Consider the following 27,834-nt stretch of genomic DNA (forward strand, 5'->3'; position numbering starts at 1 on the left):
AAAAAAAAAACAAAAAGCAAACTTTAAGAATTTTATTTATATATTACATTATTGTTAATTTTAAAACAATGTTTACTTGCCCCTCTCTCCCACGTCACCCAAATGCACTGCAACACCAGGATGGCCCATTAAAAAAATTTTTTTAACTTTATTTATATATCTATTTACTTTAGTGTTCATTTTAAAACAAAGTTTACTTTCCCCTCTCCCCCACTTTTGCCCACCTGTCATCACCGTAGTCCCCCACATTCCTCCCTCTTTCAGCTCCCTTTCTGTCCCCCTCCCCTGTAGGATCTCTAGTTTATTATTCTGTTTGTTTTGTTGTGTTTTGTATTGTAACAACAATACACTTTTTTGGGCCTAAGTCTTATTTGTTACTCTTAAATTCCTCCATAAGTGAAACCATTTAATATTTTTCTTTTTCCTTCTGACTTATTTCACTGAGCATAATTCCTTCCAGCTCCATCCATGTTGTTGTGAATGGCATGAGTTTATCTTTTTTGGTTTACTAAGTAGTGTTCCAATGTGTATGTGCGTGCGCACGCACATACACACACACACATATACACCAAATCTTCTTGATTCAATCATCAAGTTTTGGGTATTTGGGTTGTTTCCAGGACTTACCTATTGTAAGTAATGCTGCAATAAACATAGGGGTGCATGTATCATTTTAATTAATATTTTTGTGTCCTTTGGGTAGATCCCTAAGAGTGGAATTGCTGGATCATATGGTAGCAACATTTTTAGTAGTCTAAGGAATCTCCATACAGCTTTCTATGGTGATTATACCAGTTTGCATTCCCACTAGCAATCTAAGAGAGTTCTTTTTTCACCCCATCCTTGACAACAGTTGTTAGTTTTTTGATATTTGCCATTCTTACTGGTGTGAGGTGGTATTGTGGCTTTGATTTTCATTTCCCTAATTATAAGGGATTTTGAACATTTTTTCATATGCCTCTTGACCATTTGCAATTCCTCTTTGGATAAGTATCTTTTAAGTTCTGCCCATTTCTTGACTGGATTGTTTGCTTTGTTTTTGTTGATTTGTGTGAACTCTTTGTATATCTTTGTGATCAGTCCCTTATCTGTTGTATAGAGTGCAAAGATATTTTTTTCCCATTCAGTAGGGTGAGAAGACCTAGAATTTCAACATGAAGCATAATTCTAATAATTCTGAAAGGAAAAAAGGCATATCTGAGAAACTCCAAATTATATACGGAATCAAGCTCTATGATGTTTTACAACTACAAAATCCACATCTGAGATTTAAATAAAATCAAGCCCCAATGCTTACCCTCACTTCCTCTGCTAAAGGGCCTTGAAATCACATCAGGCAATCTGCTCATCAGGCTTGGTGACCCCAAGTAGAACCAACCTCCCCATCATGCACGTCACCCCTGCCCCCCTGCCCTGCTCATATATTTAATCCTAACCCTCCACAACCTTGTAATGTGACTGCTTAGAAATAGAGTCTTTAAAGAGGTAATTAAGTTAAAACAAGTCATTAGGGTAGGCCATAACACAACATGACTGGTGTTTTCATAAAGAGGGATTAGAGCCTTTCTACCCATGTAGGACACAGGAAGACAGCTCTGTACATGCCAAAGAGCGAGATCTCAGAAAAAATCAACCCTGCTCACACCTTGATCTCAGACTTCTACTCCCCAGAACTAGGAGAAAATTAATTTTTGTTGTTTAAGTCACACAGTGTATGGTACTTTATGGTATTGTCAGCAGACCAGTACATGCCCCTTAATACTCCCAAAAAAACCTGGGTTTCTGCCATCACAGCATTTACTTAAGAGTCATCTCCTTTCTTCCTTTCCACTATAATCCCACTGCTAAAGTTAACATAGGGTAGTGGAGATACTGGGTCTCTTTTCACCCCCTACTACCAATTCTTAGCTTTTTTTAAAAAGGTTTATTTATTTATGTACACAAAAGTTGAGGTATAGGCCAGAGTAGTGAGGCCAGTGGGGGAGGGGGCCTAGGGGGTGATATACACCAGAGAGGACACACCAGAGACAGGGTGGGGCCAATTCTTAGCTTTATGCTGGATATTCCACTCCCCTTGCTAGGGATTGCTTCAGGCATGGACATGTGTCCTACTTCCAGCCAGGACATAAAATGGTTGACTGCTAGGGGAAGGTTTGGAGTTTGAGATGTGATGTCTGGATCTGTAGCAGTCATCTTGGGACTACGAGAAGCAAAAGCATTACAGTTGATCCAATGAAAGATGAACTAAAAAAACACATCTTTAATGTCATTGAGCCACCTGACCTCCAAACTTTCCAAAGAGATATACCTGTCCTAAAGCTGGGTTAACAAGGTAAGGTTGTGGGGTTAACAACCTCTCATGATGTAGCTGGTGGGAGTGCCATCTGCTAGAGGTCTCTGGGAAAGGAATTTGGCAATCTCTCTAAATCACAAATACATAGACTCCAATGCAACAAACCCACTTCTGGGAATTTATCCTCCAAAGCTGTGCACAAGAACTGAAATCATCCCCTGACCCTCTCTTCTGTACATATTGAATAGCAAGCTGGGTAAAAACCCAATGTCTATCATGAGGCATTACATGACATAATTATCATGCCAAGGACCCTGAGACTGTAAAAGGAATGGTAAAGCTCTTGGAATTATCCCCAAGATACATTTAATGAGAAAAGTAATGTGCACTATTTGAGCACTTCCATTTATGTAGGGGAAAAAAGTCTTTGTCAATGTCCCTGCCCCCTCTTGAACTAACCTAAAAGGTACCAGCTACCATGTGAATGAATGTGCTTGCATCCTGCCTGTCATGTTGAAATCCTAGCAGCCAAAGATGGTATTAGGAGGTGGACCTTTGGGAGGTAATTATGTCCCAAGGGTGAAGTCCTTACCAATGGAACTAGTGCCCTTATTAAAGGGAGAACTTTTGTCTCCTTCTGTGTCATGAGGACACTGCAGATAGAAGTCAGCAGTCTGCAATCTAGGAAAGGGTCTACCAGACCTGACCATTCTGGCATCCTGGCCTCCCATCTCCAGAACTAAATGCCTGCTGTTTAGAAGTCACCCAACTGGTGGTCTTCTATTACAGTAGAACAAACAGGCTGAGACACACAAGCAAGCCCACCAGTGAGCTAGGACCAGGGTGGGAGGCTTCACAACATGTTTAATTCTTTAGCATACATAGTATGCATTCTAAAAATAAAATATACCAGTCAATGCCCACCCTGTTTATTATGTAAAATGTATTTTAGGGGTAAGGAAGGGGGAAAATAAATAAAATATATTTTAAGGATTTCTCTGGTGGCACAGGGAATAAAGTTTCAATGTTATCAAGCTATTAGCAGCCACTGCAGCAAGAGTTCCATCCCCAGCCAGGGAGGTGACTCACACTGTCTTGCCTGCTGCTCCCCTTAGCAGTGTATTTGAGTGGATCCGCCTGTTCTGTTTCCCCCCCTGTCTCTGATGAATCCTCTCAACCCCCACCTCTGGCCTGTACCCCAGTTCACATATGCATAAATAAATAAATCCTTGAGAAAAAAAAAGCTGGGGATCCAACTTGTGCTGCAGTGGCTGTAGCTAGCTTCATAGTGCTGAGACTTAACCCTTTGCACCATCATGGAGGCCCTGAAGAGATATGTTTATGAACTTGAAGAATATATGCTTTTTTTCTAATCCAAGCATCTTTACTCTATCTTTTTTCCCAGTATAGATGTCTTTCTGTACTTTTTTTAAAATCAGGTAACAATATGCAGTTCATGAGAGTGCTATGGATCCCTGTCATATTTGTCATGATCTGCAGAAGGCTGAAACTATATAAATTCTTGACTTGGAAAATTTGTTATGAATTCACTCTGTACAAATGAGAGTTCACATCTTTTTTCAGTCTATAGTCTGCCTGGTAGCCTCTGGGCTACTGGGAGCAAAACTCCTGACACGTGTAGTGACTGTTCTTTTTAGAGGCAGTGATTGCTAAATGTTACTCGGGTTAAACTTAAGCACTGGGTCCTCCCTGGTGATGCAACGGGTTAGGACATAGCACTGCAAGCTAGCAGCAGCCACTTCAGTGTGAGTTCAATCCCTGGCCCAGGAGGGTATCCACATGGCAAAGCAGACCTCTCCTGGCCTGCCTGCTATCCCCTCAGCAATGTACTTCACTGATCGGCCTGTTCAGCTCCCCACTCTGTCTCTGGTAAAGCCTCTCATTGCCCCTGCCCCTCTGACTTGCACCCCAGTTCTGTATGCATAAATAAGTAAATCAAAAATTTTTAATCACCGAAGGGAAGCTGAATTGCTCACCCTATTTAAATTCCAAAAGTCAGAACCCCCCCCCCGCCCCGGCCAAAGCATAACCCCCAAGACTGGCTTTCTTTAAACAATTTTAATCATGAATTGTGGGCAGAGAAAAGGGGTATAAGGTGACTACTATAGAGTGGTGGCCGACTCTAGGCAGCGCTCCTGGAAGAACCGGTGGGGGAGGCGAGGACGAGTTCGGGGGCCTTCATTGAAGTAGGATGTGATCCTCCCAAGTCCCTCCTGATCCCCTGTTGGCAAGTCCTCCCTGTGGGAGAGATGGTGACAATGACCACTTGGCGACATGGGTGAGGGCAGGAGGGATCCCAGGCATTGACCTTCATCATAGCACATCCACGACACCTACCACATAACATCCTCTGCCTCCTTTTCCAGGATGCTCTGCGCTGTGCGCCAACTGAACCGGACAAACTGAGGGAAGCCAAACACAGGCTCCACGTGCTTCTTCAACCAGACTTTTGTCTTGGGATCTGGGGAGAGGAGGTGTGGGTAACAGTGATAATGTTCAAGCTCCTCAGCATGGCTTCTAGGGTCCTATCACCCCACCTCAGGCTCCTCCAGCATACCTAAGGCATCACCCACTGGTTGAGACAGCTTCTTGCTTCAGGACCTTTCTATGGGCCACTGTTACATATCAGACTGTCTTTGCCTGGACCTGTTTTTCCCACTTTGTCTTCACCTATTCCAATCAGAATTATGTCGTTCCTCCCAACTATACGTCCCTCCCGAGGCCTCAGAAGGACTGGAGGATTTGAGTCCAGTCACAGAACTTTTTCCCCTCTCCTGTGGTGTGCGAGAACATGTAAGGATAGGGGGAGGCAGGTGGACCTATGATTATCTCCTCTTCAAACAAGGAGAGTGAGCCTTATTATGGGGAGAAAGAAAGAATAGATTTAAGAGGCAGCCTAGTGTAGTCAGTACTACTCACCCTTGACCCTCTTCTCTTTTAACTGATGGAGAGAAGCCCATTGTACTCTCAGTTTGTTGCTGTGTTTTAGAGAAACAACACAGAGAGAGGCATAAAGGAAGGAAGAAGGAACTTCACTCTGTCCCACATTGGTTGGGCATGAGTAAGTGGCTCTGCCTAGGTCTTAGTCTCTTCTACCAGAGTGGGGTGAGCAGAATAACTGAGAAAACGATGCAGACTCAGGCCTTCCTCTTCAGGGTTATTACCATACTCTCAGAGAAGCTTCTAGGGAAGGTGGGACCACTACCATCTGCTTACCATTGGGATAGCCTGAGCCATAATCTGTGTCCAAGTCCTGAAATTTTTCCACAAATTGCCAGTTCTTCACAGCCTGGTCTCGAGCCACCTGTGGTCAAAACAGGCACTTGGGTTATCCCTCCCAATAACAGCCATGCCTGCCCCTTACCCAGTGTAATACTGAAGGCAGGCCATATTCAATGAAGGACTGACCTTGGCACAAATGCTAGCAGCGCTAACCACAGGGTAGAGGGCATCTGCCTTTGCCTTGACTGTCACCTCAATGCCAGGAAAATGCTCCTGCAGTCGCTCCTGGTACTTCTCTGGCATTCCCACAGTGTCCACGAATACCTACCAAGTGTTAGAAATATTTTCATTCATCCATCACCCAGAAAGCCAAACTGTGCAAACAACCCAGCCAGTACATAGGCCCTGCGGGGAACTATGTTTCATTTGCAGAATAGGAGGAAGGCCCCATTGCTGGGACAGAACAATGATGTCATGGAGACAATGGGGGAAATTAGTCTCCATAGCAATTATTCTCAGAAATAACCTTTATTATTCGCTAAGCCCCTCACCACCTGTCTCTCTTGAGGAGGTCATGAACATCTGAAGACATTTATCTGCTCCAATACTCTATCATCAGCTCCTCATTCCAGTACTGAGCTTCAGCCACCTCCCCAAATAATTCAAGTGTGTATCTCTCCTTGTTTTTCTTTTTTCTTTTTTAAAGATTTGTTTATTTATGCATACAGAAATGGGGTACAGGCCAGAGATGCAGGGACGGTGAGAGGATTCACCAGAGACAGAGTAGTGAGCAAAACAGTGAGACTGATGAAGTACACTGCTGAGGGGAGCAGCGGGTGAGTCAGGAGAGGTCTGCTGTGCCATGTGGGTCACCTCTGGGGCAGGAGATTGAACTTATACTGAAGTAGTTGTGGCTAGCTTGCAGTGTTATGCTTTAACCTGCTGCACTGCCAGGAAGGGGCTCCTCCTTGTTTTTCTCTTAAAAAAAAAAAAAGAAGGGCTCTCCCTGGTGGGTTAAAGCACCACATAATGAAGCTCTCTGAAGCCACTGCAGCACAAATTGAATCCCCGGGCCAGGGAGCTGACCCACATGGCATGGCAGACCTCTCCTGACCTGCCCACTGCTCCCCACAGCAGTGTACTTCGTCAATCTGCTTGTTCACTCCCCACTCTATCTCTGGTGAATCCTCTCACTGCCCCTGCACCTCTGGCCTGGCCTGTACTCCAGTTCTGTAAGCATAATCAATAAATCTTTAAAAAAAAAAAAAGCAAAACCTGTGGTGGCCCTCCCTGTTGGCCCAACAGGGTAAACCATAGAACTACGAAGCTATCCCAAGACACTACAGCATGAATTCGATCCCCAGCCAGTGGGGGTGACCCATTTAGCATGGCAGACCTCTCCTGACCCACCTGCTGTTACTCTTCAGCAGTGTATTTCAGTACATCTGCCTGTTCTGCTCCCTACTCTATCTCTGGTGAATTCTCTCATCTCCCACATCTCTGGCCTGTACCCCAGTTCTGTTATGTATAAATAAATCTTTAAAACAAGGGAAAAAAATGTGTTCGTGGGCCTCCAGGGTATAAAAACAGTGCTATCAAGCTACTGTCATCCCCTACAGCACCCATTTGATATCCAGCCGGCCAGAGAGCTAACCCACATGTAGCAGCAGACCTCTCCTGTCTTGTCCACTGCTCCCCTCGGCAGGGTATTTCAGAGCATATGCATGTTCTGCTCCCCATTCTCTGGTGAATCTTCTCACCTATCCCTCCGCTCACCTCTGACTTACACCCCAGTTCTTATATGCATAAATAAATATTTAAAAGAAACAAACAAATTGGGCCCTCCCTGGTGGCTCCAGGAGTTAAACTGCAGTACTATGAGGCTATCCACAGCCACTGCAGCATGAGTTCCATGAGTTCCACCTCCACAGCCAGGGAGGTGACCCACAAGGTGCAGCAGACCTCCCCTGTATCCCCATGGCTCTCCTCAGCAGTGTATTTCAGTATATCTGCCTGTTCTGCTCCTCACTATGTCTATGGTGAATCCTCTGACCCTCCACACTTCTGGCCTATATCCAGCTCTTGTATACATATATAAATAAATCATTTAACAAACAAACAAACAAACACAAGCTGTCTTTGCCTCAGGGTATGCAATGCAATGTCAATTTATATTTTTGGCTGGTAATTTTTTTTTTTAAAGATTTATTTATTTATTCGTACAGAACTGGGGTACAGGCCAGAGATGCGGAGGATGAGAGGATTCACCAGAGACAGAGTGGGGAGCAGAACCGGCAGATCGACGAAGTACACTGCTGAGGGGAGCAGCGGGCGGGTCAGGAGAGGTCTGCCACGCCATGTGGTCACCTCCGGGGCAGGCGGGGATCGAACTCATGTTGAAGTGGCTTTAGCTTCTTAGTGCTGTGCTTTAACTCGCTGCGCCACCAGGGAGGACCCTTTGGCTGGTAATTTAATCTTATCCTCTTCACTTGCATCTGAATGTTTCCGATTTAATTTCTACTTTGATCAGAAAATTAAATGTCAAGATTTACATTTCTAAATGACTGCTGTGTGAGGAGCAGACTGGTATTGGAGGCGCAGGATGAAAGTAGCGGGGAGGGTGGCAGTGGGGAAAAAGTATGGGCAGTTATTTGGGAAGGGAGAGTGCCCTAGGCTAGTAGAGGCTGCGGAATTTATTCTAGACACTCCCTTTAGAATACAAAGACATTAGAGGGGAGTGAGGTAGGATTGGTCCTCCACATTTATGTCAGAAAAAGGCACAGTAAGTCAACAGGAACAAATATTTCTAAGGTAATCCAGATATGCCTGATGGCTGCACTGCCCGCTGCACTTTTATTTTCTTTTTCAATATTTATGTATGCATACAAGAGCTCGGGTGTAGGCCAGAGATGTGGGGGGTAAGAGGATTCACCAGAGACAGAGTGGGAACAAAACAGGCAGATTGAAATATTCTGCTAAGAGCAGCAGTGGGTGAGATAGGAGAAGTCTGCAACGCCATGTGGATTACCTCCCTGGCTGGGAGTAAAACGACTGCAGTGGCTGCAGACAGCTTCATAATCCTGCATCAACCCATCCGTGCCACCACTGCATTTTTAAACCCCATTTTATGTCGAAATAAGCAAAAGAGAGAAATAAGCAAAAGAGAGCAACCGAACAGTCAGCTTACCTGGGTGACTTTCACACCCTGGTCCAAGGCATACTGCACCAGCCCAGCAGCTGTATCATGGGACAGGGAGTTCAGATTGTATTTGACCCTGCAGGGGGTAACAGAGACCATTCAACCTCATTCCAGTCACCATCTCTTCCAGCCCATGATAGTTTCCCCTCCACGGGACTCCTCACCTCCCAAGCATGCTGGTAGAGATGAGGTTTGGAGAGAGTACATCCAGTGCCCAACCCACAAAGTCTCGGTCCTCCTCCATTTTCGCAAAAAGCCTGTCCCGCTCGTTCTCTGACAGGGTCTTTGAATCTGGGAGAAGGGGTGGAAGAAAAGGGGCGCAGACGGTTCTTTCAGCTCCTGCTTTCCCCTCCAGTTCACACCAACCCTTCCCGGAACATGCCCAGAAGTATACCTCAGGCTTACCTGCCACTTTCAGAGCCTCCAAATCTGCCAGATGCGACAGGGGGCAATAACAGATAGCATATACCATGGGGCCTAAAGAAACGGAGGTCCAATATGTTAGTCACGAAAGGCGCCAAACCTCTTACAACATAACCCTCTTTTTTTTTTTTTTGCTGCCATCACCACTATCAACACCCGCCCCTTTCGTGGTGCAACTTGATCCCTATTACTACGCCAGTCCTCCACTCGGGTCCTGGGGGCGCACCCAGTACCGGGCCCCGGCCAGCTTCATCAACGCCCAGGACGCAGGGCTCCTTGCGGCACACCGCAGGCACGGGCGAATTCAGACGACAGCGGCCCGTGTTATCTCTCTCCAGCATACTGAGATCCATGCCTCCTTGGTCGACACAGCGGGTCACAGGAGTAAGGCTTTCTGCGGACACTGGTCTTTCCGCGCGCGTCTTCCGCAGAACCCGCGAGGACTAGTTTCTGACCAATCAGTGCACAGGACACGCCCCCAACGTACACGCAGCCCACACCTTTCACTACCGCAAGTCTCCCTGGGAATTGTAGTTTCCCAGGCTGGCCGCCAAGCTCCAAGTTCAGGATGGGCGGGTTTGTTTCCCAAGCTGCGCCCAGGGATCCTTAGAGTACAGCCCACTGAGGGGCTGGTGGAAGAGTAAATTAATGGGGAAACTAAGGACCCAGACCTAGAAGGTCAAGCACTACAGAAGTACTACACACACAATAAGATATCCACATGACTGTGTATGTCCTCTACCTGGATTCAGGCTATTGTACTTGCGGTCCCTGCCACTCCAGAGTCTAAACCCCCTGGAAGATGTTCTTTCATGGTACCTTTCCAAGCCCCAGTCACCCCACCCACCTACCCACCCACCCACACACACACACACACACACACACACACTCTCTCTCCTTCCTACCTTCATTGGTGTTATCTGGCTCCTAGCCACACACCTAGACCCCTGACTCAATAGTTTCCTGCTAAGTTTCTGCCAAGCAGTTGGCCTCATTCTTTTCAACTATTGTTGTGAAGCTCACACCTCCCAGATTTGTCTGCCACTCTCCTATTACAATCACAGCGGAGCTCATATCTTCAACCTGTGGTTCTGTGCATCTCATCAGGTTCTTGTCCCTAATTCGGTCACATTTCCTGCAGTCCAGCTTCTCCCTCTCTAGTCCCTGCCCCTTCCAACGTTCTTCCTTTCTCCCAGGTTATCAATGTAGTGCAAGTCTCCAGATTCTGCTTCCCTTCCCCTACCCTCCCTCTCCAGATCCAGACATAGAGCCCTCAGCTCTCCATTCCTGGAGCTCTCCTGGTACCACATTTCACAGAGGCTGCTCACCCCAACCCGGAGGCCCGACTCACAATCCCTGATTTGCCAGCTACCCCAGGCCCCCAACCTCAGAGCTTCTCACCAGGGTTCAGGGCCTTCAGTTGCAGTTGATAGGCTTGCAAGATGGACAATCCTGTTGCCGGCAGGGCTGCACCTGCACCAGCTTCTCTCGGTCCATGAACACTGGGCCTGGAGTGGTGCCCAGTATTTCTCGGCTGCGCTCCTGCTTTCCCAGGTCGCATTGACAGTGCCATTTTCCCCATGGGCCAAGGATGGAGTCCTCCAGTTCTAGGGATGGAAGGCCAGGTAGTGGGGAATACCTCCACCCCGCAGGCAGCCCTCCTTTAGGAAGGGAGGAGGTTAAGACTAACATGTAACAGTTCTGTGACACCATTGACTCTCTCATTGGAACAGGAAAAGCCAGCCACCCTTCAGAGTACATGCACCTGGTGAACAGCCCAGAGGGACTGCAAATTTACACTTCCCACTTGTGCCAGCCTGCCTATTACAAGTGTGGTACAACTTCCTATGGTACCAACTATTTGAAGTTGACTCCTGTCTTCAGGGATGTGATTATGAGCCTGTTCAACTGGCAGAGGACCATCTGACCAGGAGCATTGTCAGGTGGTAAATTTAGTAATATAATTGGCATAATGGTGCTATGCAACCAGGTAGAACAAATACAATTATTATGACCACTTTCAAAACAGCTACAAATTAGCTTATCCAATGCAGTTTATAATGTCCGTGTACTGACGTCTCCCTATATCCCCATGAGACAGGTCTGATCCCATATCTACAGATCACAAAGCTGACAACTTATGCTCTCACTATGCCTCCACCACAAAATACTGGCCTGTTTTTATTCCTATCAGGCCTTTGGCCTTGCCACCTCCCATTCCTTCTTCCTGGTACACTTTCCCCTAAAGTTCTTCTGTTTGTCCTTCTGACTGCATTGGTTACTTCTTCAGACCACTCATGGAGAGTTCTACTTTAGTACTTATTGCCTTCTCACACTTCCTCTCTCCGGTAAGCTGCTTAAAGGAAGTCTCAGTTATAATTTTCTGGTGTGAAAACAGCGTGGGGTGGGGGACAAGGAGGGGGGGAGGTGGCAAACAGTTCAAGGGGATGCTACCAGTGCGAAGGTGGGCAGAGATCTGACGTCCAGGGAGAAGGGTCTCTGCACTCGCTGTCAAAGTGAGGCAATGAGGCACCTTTCTACACTGTCACACCAAGGACCTGTGTTACCTTTCTCCTGATGCAGCAGTCGCAGCTGCTCCCAGGTATCACCTTCACCCTGCTCGCCGAAGTACTGATAATCGGGGGAGACGTGAGCAAGGGTCGCCGGCAGCAGCAGAAGCATCAGAGGCGGCAGTAGCAGCACCGCCGGACTTGGGACCATGTCGGATTCAACCGTCCTCTGCGTGCACACCAGTCAAGCTCCTCGCGGGGTCCGCGGTGCTTGTAGTCCCCCAACACAGGCAGGCGCAATGGTCTGGCGCGCGCCTCCCCCTGCTGCTGCAGGTTCGTGGACCCGGCCTGCAGCGCTCCCCTACTCCGCGGTTCCAGTGGACCCGACCGCTCCGCTAGTCCGCCGCCCCCCTCCTCCCCGCCCTGTGCGTCATGGGTCTACTGCATATAAAAGGCTCCACGACCCACGAGAACTAGGTGCTGAGAACGCAAGTCGGCTCTTCCGCTGGTGTCTGCATCCTGCCGTTCCTTGCATCCCGCCCTCGCCCACGCAGGTAGGGACATGTAGAATGCGCCCGGCTGGGGGAAGTTCCCTTGGAGCAGCTCCGGCCTTATTCAGATCCCTGCGCCCACCGCCTTTGTTCTCCGCCCTGTAAGGTGGCCGCCTTTGTCCTGGCGTTGGAAACCAAGGCCAGAGCCTTGGAATACAGGCCGCATCTCCGGACTCCCAGTCTCCTGCAACTGGGGTCTCGCCGTCTCCTCCTAGGGTGGAGGCCAGCGTCATCGCGCGTGGGCCAACGTGCTAATGGCGGGGGACAGGGGGTTTGCCCTTGCTGGTCTGGGGGCGGGTCTCCCGCAACCTCAAGAGGGCACCGACCCGGTACCGGGAAGGGGGAAGGGCAGTGCTGCTGCCTCTGCCTCTCGGACTCAGTAACGCGGCCCTGTACGCTGCTTGACCTTGGGAAGCAGGGACAAAGGGCTTGACCGGGCGGGGGTCTCAGCTTTCAGACATGGCCTCTGGCAACGCGCACATCGGTAAGCCCGCCCCGGACTTCCAGGCCACTGCTGTGGTGGATGGCGCCTTCAAAGAGGTGAAGCTTTCCGACTACCGAGGTGAGGGCGACCTGGAGAGGGCTCAGGAGCGGGGCTCGGGCACTGGAGGCGCTGGAGGCACTGGGCCCTAATTCCTAGTCTCTTTCCAACTCTTCCCCTAGGGAAATACGTGGTTCTGTTTTTCTACCCACTGGACTTCACCTTTGTGTGCCCCACGGAGATCATCGCTTTCAGCGAGCATGCAGAGGACTTCCGCAAATTAGGCTGTGAAGTTCTGGGGGTTTCTGTGGACTCTCAGTTCACCCACCTGGCTTGGTATGAGCCGGGACCATCAGGGATGGGAAGGGTGCAGTTAAGCTTAGTGTGGCCCGCCTCCTGGCCATTGCTCAACCATTGTGCCTCCCATCTTAAAAATAATGGAAATGTGACGCCCTAGTCCTTAAGAATGAAGACAGGCCCTGAGACTGGAAGCTGCTTTATCTCACTGAGTTCTGGCAAGGAGACTGTTGCCCTATTTAAACGATTTCATGAAGGTGGAAACTCCAGTTTAAGGCAGTGAAGGGTTGGGCCCCAGAACACAGTGAGGAGAAAATGGGGATTCTAACACATGCTCTTTGCTCTAACATGCTGAAGGCTACCAGCATATGTGAAGTTACTTGACTGGATGGTTAGTCTTCCCAGCTGTGGGAAACAGTCCCTACACCCACTTCAGGGTGCGGTAGGTGGAGCTCCCAAGGCCTTGCTCTAAAGCCCCTTATCTCTTACCACCAGCACCCCCTCTTGAACCCTTATCACACTCAGGCACATAGGGTGAGGACCCTGCTGTGCTAGGCATCTCTCCCGCATCTCCAGGATCAACACCCCCCGGAAGGAGGGAGGCTTAGGCCCCCTGAACATCCCTCTGCTAGCTGACTTAACCAGAAGCTTGTCTCACGATTATGGTGTGCTGAAGGAAGATGAGGGCATCGCCTACAGGTACTGGGTGCCTGCTACCTCCCTCAAGGGCCTCTATGTGCAGGGTGAGGGGGCTGCTCTTGGGCTATACTCTTCCTGCTCCCAATCCTGTGTCTAGCAGTGAGTTAGTACTCTCTTCCCTGATCCTAGCAACAGAAGATCCCATTCCTCACTATAGACCCTGATGTTTCTAGGGGCCTCTTTATCATCGACGGCAAGGGTATCCTTCGACAGATCACTGTCAATGATCTACCTGTGGGGCGTTCTGTGGATGAGGCCCTGCGTCTGGTCCAGGCCTTCCAGTACACTGATGAGCATGGGGAAGGTGAGCAGACACATACATTAAGGTGTTCACACATGTATACTTATGAAGCTTCATCATTCAGAATATTCACTTCGTACTTTACCACCTGTGTGGGATAGACACAAGGGTCCCCAAAGAATTCAGTTAAGCACCTTTGGGGTTGTGGTGGGGGGGATAAAACCCAACATGATGTTGGGGAACTGGGAGGTCATAGAAACCCAAAGAAGTACTTAGGAAGCTATGTACCAAGGCAGGCTCAAATAATACTGGTTGGATCAGAGTACCTTTTTATGTGGAGGGTAAATACAGCCTGACTACAAACATGCAGTATCTATCTATTGGGGTGGGACTGGAAGAGAAAGATAGATTACAGGGGCCAAAAGGAATAAAAATGTGAGTGAGAAAATTTTGCAGCTGGGCTTGGAGGGCTTTTCTCTACATGAGGTAGGTCTTGAGCACTTTTTTTTTGTTTTGTTGTGTTGTGTTCTTTTGAATTCAGGATCTTACTTTACACCCTTCTCTTCACCTCACTACTGTTTTATTTTGCTTATGGTGTTGTAACTTCATATCTGAATCTCTGTGTCTTCCCAAAGTCTGTCCCGCAGGCTGGAAGCCAGGCAGTGACACAATCAAGCCCAATGTGGAGGACAGCAAGGAATACTTCTCCAAACACAACTAGACTAGTAGATGGATGGAAAGCTTTGGCTGTTGACCCTGTGCCCCTGTCTGGGTACCCTATGATAATCCAAGAAAGGCCATATCTGTACCTTCAATCCCTAGTCTGTTATCCTAAGGGGTAGACCAAGGTCTTCTATTGCTCCTGCCTGGGAGTTGAATGTCTGGAGCCCACCTAAGCAGGGCATAGGCATAGAGGTAACTATGCCTATAACTAATAAAGTTATTAAGGATGAATGTGAGTCTGTGTTCCTGTGGTCTGTCCTGCTACCTCCCCTCTGCCTGTCTTTAAATTCCCCTACAAATCAGCCATGGTAATTACTTACTTCCACCATAAGGTGGCAGCCTTTCCTCATTCACACTGCTACCACATTCCCTTCCTACCTGAGATAAGTTGGTGAGCAAGGTAGTTTGCTGACACCTTACAGGTTACAAATCCCAGAATGCCCTACATCCTGAAATCTGGACTTCTAGGGCAATGCTCACACGTTGCTATCAGCCAGCCTGCATTCAAATGCAGTTTAAGAATTATGTCAACTCTGGTCAGGAAAATGGGAATAAAGAACCCATATCACCATGTATGTTAAGAAAGTACATGAGGCCCTCTCTGGTGGCACAATGCGTTAAAGTACAGCACAATGAAGCTATCAAAGTCACTACAGCACAAGTCTGATTCCCAGCCAAGGAGCTTACCCACTCGGCGCGTCAGATCTCTCCTGTCCCACTTGCTGTTCCCCTTAACAGTGTATTTCAGTTAGTCTGTTCTGTTTCCATCTCTGTCTCTGGTAAATCCTCTAATACACACAGTGCCCGCACCTCTGGCCTATACCCCAGTTCTTGTCTGCATAAATAATCTTTACAAAACAAAGTACTTGATGTTCTGGGCCCAGTTAGTAGTTACTAGATTGAGTCCCTAGAGCTGGAAGTTCTATGTTATGGATGATGGGACTGAGTCCTGAGAACATTACCAAGAGTTGCATGTTTTCTTGCAATTGAGTTCCCCATGGCAAGTTCTGCCTCAGCCAGGTTGGAAAGTCTGTCTGTCCCCTTGGATAAAAGGCTGAGGGTTAGATTGGGAAGCAGCAGTTAGGAGAAAGGCACAAATCCTAGGGTACAGTTTGATGGGCAAGTTAAGACAAGTGACTGCCATTCTGAACCTTTTTCCTTCACAGGATAGGACTTAACACCTCATTTAATTCATACACCATATTATATCCATATTAACACTGCTGCCCAACCTAAAATCCTCCAAAGGCCACTGACATTGGACTTAAATTTTATCTACACTGCTCCCCAACTCTCTGCCTGGTACTCCTTGACTTCATCTCCCCCTCCTGGTTAAATCCATTCCAGAAACAGTGGCTTCCTGTTCTTTAACAGGTTGATCTTGTTCTGGCCACAGGAACTTGTGTTCTCCCTGCCCAAGACGCTGGGTGTGTTCTTTTTTTCCCTAAAGATTTCTTTTATATATGCATACAAAACTAGGGTACAAGTCAAAGGTACAGGGTGGTGAAAGGATTCACCAGAGACAGAGTGGGGAGCAGAACAGGCAGATAGATGAAGTACACTGCGGAGGGTAATGGCGGGCAGGGTAAGGGCCTTGCCTTATGGATCACCTCCGAGGCCAGGGATCCAACTGGCACTGAAGCTGCTGTGGCTAGCTTGCAGTGCTGCGTCCCAACCCTTTGTGCCACCAGGGCGGCCCCCAAGACGCTGTTACCCAAAATTTTCTCAGAGCCCCAGTTTTTCAGATCTGCTGATAAGTCCATGCTCCCAATCTATTTGTAAAATCATCTCACCTCCTGTTCCTTCACTATTTTATCATTTTTTCCTCTTCCAAGCATTTACCACCATCTTCGAATAATGTTTGTTTATAGTTTGTCTGACTTGGTCAAAGATTAATCTCCAGGATCCGGTTACTCAGTGTTATATAAATGCATTGTCTGTTCTGCCCACGCCATCCCTATGGCTGGCCTGATTTCTCTTTGTTTTTCTCTGCTATTGTGGGGGCTTCCAGCTCCGAAGCCAGCCAGACCCTCTCGGGAAGCACTAGCCACATTCCGACCAGTCCCAGCCTCAGAGAAGGCAGTTTCGTGCCAGGGCGACTGTAGCGACGCCTGGCAGCCCCAGCAGCCTCCCCCAGGACCAGACCTGGCACTCGCCACGCTAGGGGCCTGGAGCTGGGAGGGGAAATGGGCTGGCGGGCGCCGCCCTTCCTGGAGAGTGGAGGAGGGGAGTACTTAGGAGGCTACTGTGCTCGCGTAGCAGCAACTACCTGCCTGGGTCTGGTCCCAGGAAAAGAGCGTGGGTTCGGCCAGGCCCCCCCGTCAGTTTTTGGGGGGAGGCTCTGGGGTGGCTGCGGCCCGCCTACTGCGGACGCTCTGGAACCGAGCCTGGGGTTTTCCGGGCCCCGGCAACCACCCGCTTGGGAAAATCCCGGCCCCCTTCCCGGCTCCGCTGCACTGCCCGGCAGAGCGGGGGAGGGGATTCCCGGAATCTGCCCGGAGACCGCCGTCGCGTCACTGGGCAGAATCGGCCCATATATGGGTATCCCTTCCGCTGCGTCAGCTGGGAAAGCCCCTGCGCGCGCGGCTGGGAGGGGCCGCGCTTGCTCTCTGAGCGTCGCGCCGCAAATAGCCTTCTTCCCTTGTGTTGGGCCGGCTGGACTTCGTCCCAGCCCTGGACCTCCAAGCCTCGAAACGAAATCAGGGGACACGCGAGAACGGTTGGAAACCCAGGCTTGATAGTTGGCCATGAGACAACCCAGGTAGAGCTGGCAAAGGGATATAAATACTGGAGCCACAAACAGCAAGGGGGTGGGGGGGGTAACCCAGTATTCTCCTCCCTCCGCTCTCCCGGTTTAGAAAAAAAGACAACAAATTAATAAAGAACCTTTTTTTTTTACTTAAATAGATTCAATAAAAAGTCAGAACGACAAACGCACAGACACACACAAACACATCTTAAAATAAACTCTTTAGAGACCAAGTGCGTGTTTCTTCTCCACAGTACGGTGCAGAGTGGGGAGGGAAGGGGGCGGGGGTTCCCTTCCCAGTGTCTCCCCGGGCTTGAGTACCGGGCAGCGGGGCCAGCTCCGCCGCGATCGCCCCCTCCTCCCCTCCCTGTTAAATACACAAATATATTATATTCAATATGAATCGAGTCTGTTTCCAGCAGAAAAAAAAAAATACAAAAAACGTGAAGGGGGGGGCTTGTAAACGTCGATGTGGAAGGACTGGGTATAGAGCGGGCGGGCTGGAGTCCAGTGTGGTTTTTGGCGCCCCAATGCCCCGGGGTCGGTGCCCACCGCATGCCCCATCGCCCCGTTGCAGGCGTGCGCCCAGTCGTCCAGGCTAGAGAAATGTCCGTAGGTGGATGAGGGCCTTCAGAAGGCATGTCCCTTGACCCCGAGCAGCAGCTGGCAGCCATTGCTGACATGGGTCATGACCTTCTGTTTGAGCTGGGCCACCTGCTCCCGGAGAAGGCCAGCGGTGCTTGACAGCCCAGCGTTCTCGGCCTTGAGTGTCTTCACCTTGTCCTCCAGGCGCGCAATGCGCTCCAGCTTCCGCTTCCGGCACTTAGTGGCCGCCAGCCGGTTCCGCAGCCGCTTGCGCTCCACTTTGATGCGTTCCTGGTCTTCCATGTTGATGGGGGACACAGGCGGTGTGGCGTCTCGGCTGCGCGCCTCAGGCACGGTCTGCGGCTCCTCCTTAAAGGTGGAGGCGCCTCGGCCCAGGCCCAGCTGCGCGGGGTGGCCGCCAGCAAAGGGCGGCGCGTGTGGGAGGTAGCTGATGGTCGCCGTCGGGTACGAGCTCCCAGTACCGACTGCTGCCCCGGCGCCTCCGGAGGGCGCAGAGGCTGGGGAATAGCTGCTGAGGTTGGTGTACACTGGAGGCGGCTCCGGGCCGGCATAGACGCCCCCGGGCCCGGCCGGGGGCCCCCCGCTGGCGCCCAAGGACACATTGGGGGGAGTCACGTGGTTCATCTTGTGCAGGTCGTCCAGGGCTTTGACAAAGCCGTCGGCAAAGCCCTCCTGCTCCTCGGTGACGCCGCCCCCTGAGCCCCCAGCGCCTCCACCGCTACCACCCCCGCGGGGGTAAAAGTACTGTCCCGGGGGCGTAGGCGTCGTCGTGATCACGCCGTTGCTGTTGGGGACGATCAGGCGCTCCAGCTCCGATGAGGCAAGCTTGAGCGACGCGCTCGTGTCTGAGCCCTGGCCAGAGAAGTAGCTACCGCCACTGCCTCCCTCTGGGCCGGGGCCCCGCGCCCCGGGAGCTTTGAGACTTCGGTAGGGGTCAGCCAGGTTGAGCGCCAGACTGGGTTTCAGGAGTTTGTAGTCGTGTAGAGAGAGGCTACCTGGGGCACGGCCGTATCCCGCTGCTGCATAAGAATCGTCGTGGTAGAAGGGCTGTTCCATTTTAGTGCACATCCGGGCGGCCCGGGCGGTCGTAGGGGGCGGGAGGGTAGTCCCTGCGGGGCCGCCCCGGGCCTCGCGTTAGCGAGCGGCGCGCTGTTCCCGGTGATGGCTTGCCTGGGTGTCCGGACTCGCGTTCCTGGAGGCTAGCACCGGCTGGGAGAGGTCCGCTGGCTGCTGTGCGCGGAAGCACTGAGCTTATTCTCGATTCCCTCTGGCCTTCCCTGGCGCACTCGCTTTCTTGGTGTCGCTTCCCTCAGCACCCCGCACCCTGAAGGTTCCGACGACGGGCCTGACGGCGATCAAGATCCTGCAGCTCAGCGCGAGCCACACGCCTTTATACGGCGATTGTTAGCTGCGGAAGTGCGCTTGGATTGGCTGATGCTGGTGCCGGGCCCCCGCGCCCCCCCTCCTTGAGCGTGGGGAAGGGGAGGAGGCGGCTCGCGTCACTGTCAGGAAGCGCGTGTCCTTGTAAACAGCGGCCACGGGCTGGGTGGCTCGGCACGGCTGCAGGGGAGGGGCTCAGGGGACGTACAGTCACTGGAGAAAAGGGATGCTGGGGCGGTTTGATGTACACTGGGATGTTCTTCGGGGAGTGCGATGATTCCCCTGGTGTAGCCATGAGAGATAAGAACTGGTACAGGTGTGTGTGGGAAGGGGGAGGTTTCCAACGATATGTACAGAAGGCCTGGGGCATTCTGAGGGGACTTGGAAAATTAAAAATACACTGGGAGACCCCACGGAGGAGAGACGGGGTGGGGGGAAGTGAGAGGAGGGTAAATGGACGGGAGACGTAAGGAGACACGTGACTTAGGAATTGAGTGGGGGTCTCTAGTACACACAGGATTCTGGACTTTTCACAAGACACTAAGCCAAGGAAAAGTGAGGTGGAGGGAGATCAATAGGACACGTGGGAGGGTCTGGAGGCTCCATTATGCAAAAAAAGAGTAGGGGTCCTGGAGCCCCTGGGAATGTTTTGAGGGTCCCCATAAAAGTGAGTAGCGAATTAGGATATAAGATATGCAGAAAGTGAGAGTCCTGGGGTACAGTGAATAAGGATAACTAAGTGAGGTAGATGGAAATGCTCAGAGGTTGGGGGGTTACTGGGATCATATGGTTAGCCCTAATGAAGGAGAGCAGAGGATAGGGGCAGTTTTTAAAACAGAGATGGCAATGATAGAGGGTCCCTGGTTGATCCATGAGAGGAAGATCTTTGGTACCTGGACGGTTGGATTGTTCATGATTGGCGGCCCCTCTCGAGAGTAATCTCTAGGTGCCTGTATTTCTTGATCCTCATTCCAAAGCCCTTCCCCAATGACCCTGGGCTTGACCGACGTCTTCGGGCTGGGGCTGCCGATAGCCCGGGCGCGGTCGCCCAACCCCACTCCTTCCTTAGAAACCGACTGGGGAAAGATCGCCATGGCAGGAAGTGTGGCAACAGCCCCCGGGGAAGGAGCCCGGCCCTGCCTCCGTCATTCGAATCCTGCGGGACCTAATGCCCCGCCTCCAGTCCAGCAGAGTTCCTAGGAAGAGGAATCAGGGTTTGCGACCCTCACCGAGGCAAGGGTGCGTACCCGAACACGCCTAGCGATAGCTGGTCCCAATCACATCTCACCCCTTCCCCCCCCCCCCCCCCCCGCAACGGTTCTACCCAAGGCGGCGAGTGCCGAGGTTAGCAGTCTGGAAAAGATTCCATTGGCGCAAATGAGGGGGACGCAACGGGCTGCGGGGCTTTGTCACTATGGCAACCGGCTGGTGCCGCGGGAAAGTCTGAGGGGCGGGGCTATCCCGCCCCCACCCCCACCTCCCCTCACACACACCCTGTCTCTCCCCGACGCCCATATAAGGGCACAGGAAGGGGTGGAACCAACACTGTCCCAGGGCCGGGAGCCAGTAGTTGGGAGCCCAGGCATCTGCCAGGTCCCAGGGCGCGCCCGGGCCTTCGATGGCTAGTCCCGACCAGCCCAGGCCGCCACCCCCGAGGGGCCCCCACAGCCGCCTGGTCCAGCCCCACCCAGCCTTTCGGAGGCCGTGGCCGTGTCCTGCCAGGTCCGGCGGCCCACCCGACCCAGCATGGCAGGTCCCCGGACCCAGCATGGCAGGTCCCCGCCTGCCCTCAGGCATGGGTCGGACTTTGCCCCTGGCCCAACGGGGAGGAGTGGAGAAAGCTGGCCAATGCCTCTAGGCCTCCAGAGTGCCTGGGCTGGCTGGCAAGGCTGCTTCCTCCCTATGGCAGGGTGCTTTTCTTTCTGCCAGGAGGAATAGGACCACTCCCCACAAGCACCCCCAGGTACTTCGAATCATTCTTCCTTACTCATGTACGCATGAGGCCCTCACACCATCCATAAGATCTATGGGGGGAGGGGGTCCCTTCTCTCCTCAGATGCCTCCCTCCCCTCCAGTCAGAGGGGCTTAAAAATCCAAGGGGAGAATCTGAGTGAAACTATAGTCCTTTCCCCAGGACTAAGTGGAGGTTTAGATGGTGAGGCTTCTTGTTAGATTCATTGTGAGACTCCCAAGCATTAGAATGCAAGCCACTAGCACAAAAGGTGAGAAATTCAGTTTCCAAGAGACTGCTGTCCTCCAGAAGGATGAAAGTTTCTTTAGGGAAGAGAGAAGCTGAGGGTCAGGGGCTAGCCAGTCTTTGTTTAACAGGCAGGAACTCACAAAGTGTGGGAGAGAGAAGGAAAATGAAACAGCTGAAAGAGAAACTAATCTATGTAGGGCAGGGGAAGTCCAGCAGAGCACTGGTGTTAGGGAGGAAGGTCCCCTGAGAAGCTGGGGCATCCCCTTCTTGGGTCTTTGGAGGGTCCTTGTGACCCCTGAGTGCTCCCTCTCCTCCTTCCCTTGTTTGAACTGCTCCCCTCCCCCGCCCTAGGCTCAAGGGAGATTCCAGTGGCCGCTGAGTCTGGCAGGCACTCAGCCAGGTCTGTGTCTCCCGCCCATGCTAATAACTGCAGCTGACATCTGGCTGGGCCCTGCGGGGGTGCAGAGGGCAGCGTTGGGGGGCTGGGCTGGTCTGGCCAGAGGGCAGCAGCATCTCAGCAAGCCAACCTGCAGGTCCCATGAGCCAAGAGGCCACAGTGAGTCAGTCATGGCCAGAGCTGAGGCTGGCCATGCCAGGGGAGGCCAGGAGAGAGTTGAGGGCAGATCCTGAGGGTCAAGATGGAGGGCTAGGCCAGTATAAGAAAAAAATTGCTTCTATGAAAGTGGGAGGTCAGGGAACGAAAGATTCCCAGAGAGAAAATGGGGGCAGGGTTAGCGTCAGGCAGGCAGACAGGGAGACTCACTCAGAGACACTTAAAGATAGGTAGACAGACTGAGAAATAATAATTATTATTTTAATAGCAGGCACTTAATATGGCTCTTACCATTGGCCAGGTACTTGCCTAAGTGGTTTACACATTGTAAGTCATTGCCTGCTTCCAACAACGCAGTGAAATGCATGCACTATTTTTATCCCCATTTAGCAGAGGACAAAACTGAGGTACAGGAAATTAAGGAATTGCCTGCTGTCCCACAGTTCAGTAACATTAGCCACTATATAGACATTTATGCAGTACCAACCATATGCCAAGTCTGCAGGCCCTTTCACAAAAGGTCTTAATCTGGAAAGAAATGGAGCACAGGGTATGGGCACAGGGAGGGGGGTACTGATATGTGTGTGGGGGTGGGTAGTTCAGGGGTGCTGGAGTGTGTGGTTGGTGGCTCCAAGCATTCTGCAAGGGTGTTTGAGCAGGGGTTGGGGTGGGGCCAGGAAGGGAGGGCGGGGGCCCAGCAAAGCTGGTACAGCCGGTTCCAGGCCCCTGCCATTCTCACCCTGTGGCCTGGGCACCACCCCCTCACGCCGCCCCACTGGCGCCAAGGCCTGCTGGTGAGGAGGGAGGGTGTGGGGGGGGGGGGACCCCCTCCCCCATCCAGCTTGTATGCTGGGTACTGCCCAGGGTCTAGGTTCCCAATCAGCCTCTGGGCAAGCAGTCCTGCCCAAGGGCCCCTGGTTCTTAAGGAGGGCAGAATAAGGAGGAAGTTCACCCACCCCCACCCATGGTCTCTCTGGGGCTTTTGGTCTTGGCATGTGGGACTTCTCCTTCTTATAAATAGCCTGGTGACACCCCTCTCCCCCCCTCCCCCACTGACTGGCTAGGTTCTAACTGGGAAACTGGGCTGGGGGCTGCCTGTGAGTCAGCCAGTGGGCAGACAAGGACAGGAACTCACAAGTCCTAGCACCAGTCTCCTGTGTCCCTGCCCCTGGGTGTGGATAGGCAGCAGGGTTGAGAAAAGGCTAAGAATCAGAGGCCTTTTCCCAGGAACCTCTGGCCTGAGAGCTACCTTCCCTCCCCCACCTTTGTGGTTTCGGGGTCCTTCACCCCCTCTCCCAAAGAGGAAAGTATTGGGTTTTCTTGGAAGCAGGAAGGAGTCTGTGTCCTCAGGCTGACTCAGCTGGGTATAAGGGGAGTTTCCCACAAAGCTGTTTCTGACACCCCCCAACTACTAGTAAGGCCTTGGGGGGGATCTGTGCATGACTGAGATCCTGGGTACCCCCTTTACAGAGGATGTGCTGAGAAAATAGGCTCAAATTTCACTAGGAATGGACTTGGCAGAGCTTCCCCCACATCCTGGGGGAAATGATAAATAGGGAGGAGGGAATAAGGGGATGTATTTGGAGAAAGGAAGTGCCAGGATCTCTGAGGGACACAGAGTAGAAAGCCCTGGTACCAAAGCACCTCAGTAGGAGGCCCCGGCATCTTGGCAGGGCCCAGGAGCATGTGTGTGTCTAATGTGTCTGGTCAATGTAGTTTATGTGTGGCTAGCCTGTCAGGGCCTGTGAAAGGTGTGAGAGGCCTGTCTCTCCAGTACAAGTAGCTGTGGGTTAGCCCAACTCTGCAGGGGTTGTAAGGCCAGTCTACTTTGTGTTGGGGGTAAAGGGCAGGGGTGTCTCTGCGTGGTATGTGTAATAGGCTGCATGTGGCTGGCCTATAAACATATATAGAAGTTGTTTTGGACTTCATATGGCTGACCTGTTTGTGTATGGTACTGGTTCATACACGTGTGTCTGTGGCTTGTCTTTATGTGTGTCTATGTGAGCTCTGTGAGCTGGCATGTATGTGTGTGTGTTCTGTAGCTAGTCTGAAGGGTAGCTATGGTTGGTCTGTGTGTCTGTATACGTATGTGCTACTCTATCAGGCTGATTTATGTATGTGTGTGTATGTCTTTGTGAACTCACTGGCATGTGTGTGTGTGGCTGGTGTGTTTGTAATTGATCTTTTTGAAAACTGGTATATGTGTATTTGGCTGTTCTGTGTATGTGAATACCTTTGTGAGCTCTGTGGCTAGCACATGTGTGTGCATGCACATGTATCTGGTCTCTCTGTGTTAGCATGACTATGTTAGCCAGTAAGTTCTGTCAGAGTATCTCTGTGTCAGAGTATCTATGAATGTCTGGCTATTGCCTGCCCCTGCTCTCTATGCTGGATGTGACTATCTATCTGTTCAGGCCATGTCTGTGACTATGTCAGTTTGTCTGTTTATATCTGCTGGTGGATTTGACGTGTGTGTGTGTGTGTGTTTTACCTGTGAGGCAGCGAGTATCTGTGAAAACATGTCTTGGTGTCTCTGGAGGCATCTCTGAGTGTGTATGCAGCCTGGACTCTCCATGGTGGTGTCCACACACCTTCTGTCCATCTCTCCATGGGTTGATATTTGTTTCCTGTGCCTCTTACTATCTTTTTAGTTGGGACCTTGTTGGTATGTGTGTACATGTTGCTTTCTCGTGTGTCAGAATTTGACAGCATGTTTGTGTCTGAGTATCTCTTTTGTAGGTCTTGAGATATTTGTGCTAAATGTGACTGTATTTTTTCTTTTTGAATTAATCACATTCATACACTGTCCCCTTGTGTCTATGTCTGTCCTGTCTGTGTTTCTAGGCTGTCTGGTTTGCCTCAGTGCGTATGAGCTCCCCACTCTATCTGCCAGATGGTGCCTCTCCCATGAATAGCTATATTGTGTTTGTTAGTATACCATTTTGCCTATGTCCCATGTTGCTTTACCTGTTTCACACACCTTGCTGCGTACCTCTGGCCTGCCAATTATCTTCAAGTGTTTGGTCTTGTTTCTCAGTCTGCCCTGTCACTGTGGCTGTAGCTGGGTTGTCTTGCCCAGATGTATCTCTCACTGTCAGTGTATATGGCTGGCAGTCTGTGATCAGGGGTTTGTGTGTCTGGATAGTTTCTCTCAGGGTGACTGTGTGTGTGTACATTCCTTACCGCCCTCCCCCCCCCAAAGTCTGGCCATCCTGGCCATGTTTACTCTGTCCCCAGCCAGTTTCTACCCTGGTCCGGGAGGGGCTGACCCTCCTGTCTGTCCAGACAGCAGTCCACAGGATGTTCCCGAGACGCTGTCTCCACCAACATCCCCTCCCTTGGGCCACCCTCTGGTTAGGACCCAGGCGTCCATGGCAGCGGGGGTGGGGTGGGGTGGGGTGGAGTGGGGGTGGGGCCACAGTGTGTGTGTGTGGGGGGGGGCATGTCAGAGCCAGGAATGAGGGTGGGGGTTGGGGAGGCAACGGGTCCAACTGGTTCAACCTCATTCCTGCCCCGCCTCTCACTTCCTGGGTGCCCTCAGGGACAGGGGGTGGACGGTATGAACCCCATGGCCTCAGTGAGCCTGGGTGGGGCATGGCCTGCCCAGCAACTAGTAGTCACTTCTGCTGGCCACCCTAACATCCAGGCCTGAGAGACAGGAGGAGCCTGGGTTTTTCCCTTAGCTATGCCCTCTCCCTGATCCGGTGGCCCAGCTCAGCTCTGGATGCAAAGCGTCCCAGCTATTATTCACCTAATCCCCACAACACCACAATGAGCCAGGCATAATTGCCTCCCATTTTCATATGGGGAAACTGAGATCCAAAGGTAACAAGACAGAGTCAGGATCTGAACCCAGTTCTGTAAGCTACCCAAGACCCCCCTCTATGCCAAATGCCTCTATGAAATGGTAGATGTAAGGTGAAGGATGAACTCTGGTCCCCAGGAGGCCCAGTTTAAGGGGGCGCCCAGCTTGCTCTGAGTCAAATGGGGCCTCTGGATGAAATGAATAAGAAAACGGCTTTAACCGTTTCATCGCCAGGACAAGCTCTGCCAAAACTTCCTGTGGGCTGGGGGAGGGGAGGATTGGGGGCTGGGTTCCCGGAGATCTGAGGTGGGGGGGGGAGTCCCTGACAATTCAGTGTTGGGGAAAGTCTCTAGTGAATCTAGTGAGGGTCAGCTAAGGGAAGACTGGAATGCTGCATGGGGAGGCCTTCCTCCTGGATTGTGAGGTCCCCAGAACTTGATTTTCAGTCCCCACTGCCTGGAGGGGTGGGGATGGCCTCAAAATCTACAGCCCGCTTCCCAGGGGCCTAAGTCACATATATGGAAAGACAAGAGTGAGTCAGTCATGGGAGAGAAAAGGGGGAGCTGCAGCCCAGGGACCCCCAGGCTGGCCTGAGTCACTTGCTGACCCCATCCCCCTTCATCTGACCTGGAGCGGGAAGCATGTGGTCCGGGGCACAAAAGAGCTGGAGTAAGAACAGGAGGGGGAGGAGGAAGCATGCACCAGGCTGCGCGGGAAGCGCCGGTTCCCATGGTAACTGGGGGGTCTCTCAGCTCTAAGGAGGGGGTTCCTTCCTAACAGGGACAGCCCCCTAGCACTGGGGAAGCCCCAGTGCCCGCTCAGTGAAGGGGCCACAAGTTTCAGATCAGGCAGGAAGGGGTTAACGGTGGCCTCCTCCCGGGTTTCACCACTGCCCAAAGAGTCCGGGTTGTGGGGCTGTGCTTGGAAGGGCCCCCTCCCTAACACACACACTCTCTCTCTCTCTCTCTCTCTTCTCTCTCTCTCTCTCTCTCTCTCTCTCTCTCTCTCTGCCAACGCACGCGCACAGGCAGCTAACCCACCCCCGCTCTCACACGCACGACCGCGTCGGGCTCCACGCACGCAGTAACCTCCGTTGTGTCTCACTGTCACGTCAAGTCACGCCACGCACTACGCATGCACCTCTGCAGCTAGGGGAGGGTCCTTCCCAGTGGAGAGCAGCATCTGGACGCTGGGTACCCTCTTCCCCCCACCAGTCCACCCCTGCTCTAGTCTATCATTATATCCCCTGAGCAAGGGGTCCCAGACCCTGTTGATTTTGACACGCCCCCCAGCAAGGTCCCAAGCTCTTTGACCTAGTGTCACAAGGACACAGGAAACACCTGCCACATGTTGGCATAAAGCTTCACTAGTCCAGCCAGCCCCACAGCGAACATAGTCACACTGTCACACATAGAACCACACAGAGACCCAGATATATATACAGGCATGCCAATCACAATTTGTGGTAAGGACATAGGGCCATCTTCATACACAGAGAGGTGGCACATACAGACACTGCTAATATCATACCATCACCATCAAGACAAAATGGGACAAACAAATGAAAGTCTTGGACTTTAGGACTTCATTGGTGAGTCACACCTCTCACATGGAGATGAGGGTTGGGGGGGACAGAGGATAGACACAAGATGGTCATGCTGTCACATCATCAGCACAAATAATATCCACGAAGTAAAGTACGGTGAGACAGACAAGCCCATAAGGCTGCATACAGGGACACCAGGTTGTCGTGGGGTATGGACAAACCAAGGACACACATGACATGGTCACATAAAAAAAGAAAGACACATGACAAAAAAGTAGGACATGGTCACATAAATACAACCTAAAGTCACAATGGTCACACTGAGGTACTGATTA

At 51.4% G+C, this 27,834-nt stretch overlaps 3 protein-coding genes across 5 annotated transcripts; 1 reads left to right on the forward strand and 2 right to left on the reverse strand.

Moving 5' to 3' along the window:
• Positions 1-4,361: 4,361 nt before the first annotated feature.
• Positions 4,362-11,873, reverse strand: RNASEH2A (ribonuclease H2, subunit A). Of its 3 annotated transcripts, XM_012729200.1 has the most exons (9): positions 11,726-11,873; positions 10,560-10,765; positions 9,141-9,212; positions 8,900-9,026; positions 8,724-8,811; positions 5,723-5,860; positions 5,531-5,618; positions 4,652-4,775; positions 4,362-4,552 (listed from the first exon to the last, which is right to left on the reverse strand). In XM_012729200.1, exons 2-9 carry the CDS (start codon positions 10,738-10,740, stop codon positions 4,417-4,419), a joined length of 954 nt encoding a protein of 317 aa, XP_012584654.1. In that variant the 5' UTR covers positions 10,741-10,765; positions 11,726-11,873; the 3' UTR covers positions 4,362-4,416. The 3 variants fall into 3 exon arrangements, with proteins under 3 accessions (XP_012584654.1, XP_004688771.1, XP_012584655.1); XM_004688714.2 differs by lacking the exons at positions 10,560-10,765; positions 11,726-11,873 and adding an exon at positions 9,385-9,592; XM_012729201.1 differs by lacking the exons at positions 10,560-10,765; positions 11,726-11,873 and adding an exon at positions 9,392-9,445.
• Positions 11,874-12,116: 243 nt separating this feature from the next.
• Positions 12,117-14,896, forward strand: PRDX2 (peroxiredoxin 2). Its single transcript, XM_004688715.2, has 6 exons — positions 12,117-12,222; positions 12,670-12,781; positions 12,883-13,036; positions 13,574-13,696; positions 13,870-14,000; positions 14,573-14,896. The coding sequence occupies exons 2-6, from the start codon at positions 12,679-12,681 to the stop codon at positions 14,656-14,658; spliced, it is 597 nt and encodes a 198-aa protein (XP_004688772.1). The 5' UTR covers positions 12,117-12,222; positions 12,670-12,678; the 3' UTR covers positions 14,659-14,896.
• A 2,642-nt stretch (positions 14,897-17,538) lies between these two features.
• Positions 17,539-19,379, reverse strand: JUNB (jun B proto-oncogene). Its single transcript, XM_004688716.2, has one exon. The coding sequence runs from the start codon at positions 19,081-19,083 to the stop codon at positions 18,040-18,042; it is 1,044 nt and encodes a 347-aa protein (XP_004688773.1). The 5' UTR covers positions 19,084-19,379; the 3' UTR covers positions 17,539-18,039.
• Between the last annotated feature and the right edge of the window lie 8,455 nt (positions 19,380-27,834).

This window comes from Condylura cristata, unplaced genomic scaffold (genome assembly GCF_000260355.1).
Source record: "Condylura cristata isolate star-nosed mole 26May11 unplaced genomic scaffold, ConCri1.0 scaffold00024, whole genome shotgun sequence".
Lineage (NCBI taxonomy): Eukaryota > Metazoa > Chordata > Mammalia > Eulipotyphla > Talpidae > Condylura > Condylura cristata.

Excerpts from the sequence above, each read along its gene's own strand:
- RNASEH2A (XM_012729200.1), bottom strand. The coding sequence starts at position 10,740 with ATGGGGAAAATGGCACTGTCAATGCGACCTGGGAAAGCAGGAGCGCAG. Across the intron at positions 9,213-10,559 it reads ACTGAAGGCCCTGAACCCTG|GCCCCATGGTATATGCTATC; the intron begins GTGAGAAGCTCT and ends CCGTTTCTTTAG. Across the intron at positions 9,027-9,140 it reads GGAGGCTCTGAAAGTGGCAG|ATTCAAAGACCCTGTCAGAG; the intron begins GTAAGCCTGAGG and ends CCCTTCTCCCAG.
- PRDX2 (XM_004688715.2), top strand. The coding sequence starts at position 12,679 with ATGGCCTCTGGCAACGCGCACATCGGTAAGCCCGCCCCGGACTTCCAG. Across the intron at positions 12,782-12,882 it reads GAAGCTTTCCGACTACCGAG|GGAAATACGTGGTTCTGTTT; the intron begins GTGAGGGCGACC and ends CTCTTCCCCTAG. Across the intron at positions 13,697-13,869 it reads GATGAGGGCATCGCCTACAG|GGGCCTCTTTATCATCGACG; the intron begins GTACTGGGTGCC and ends TGATGTTTCTAG.
- JUNB (XM_004688716.2), bottom strand. The coding sequence starts at position 19,083 with ATGTGCACTAAAATGGAACAGCCCTTCTACCACGACGATTCTTATGCA.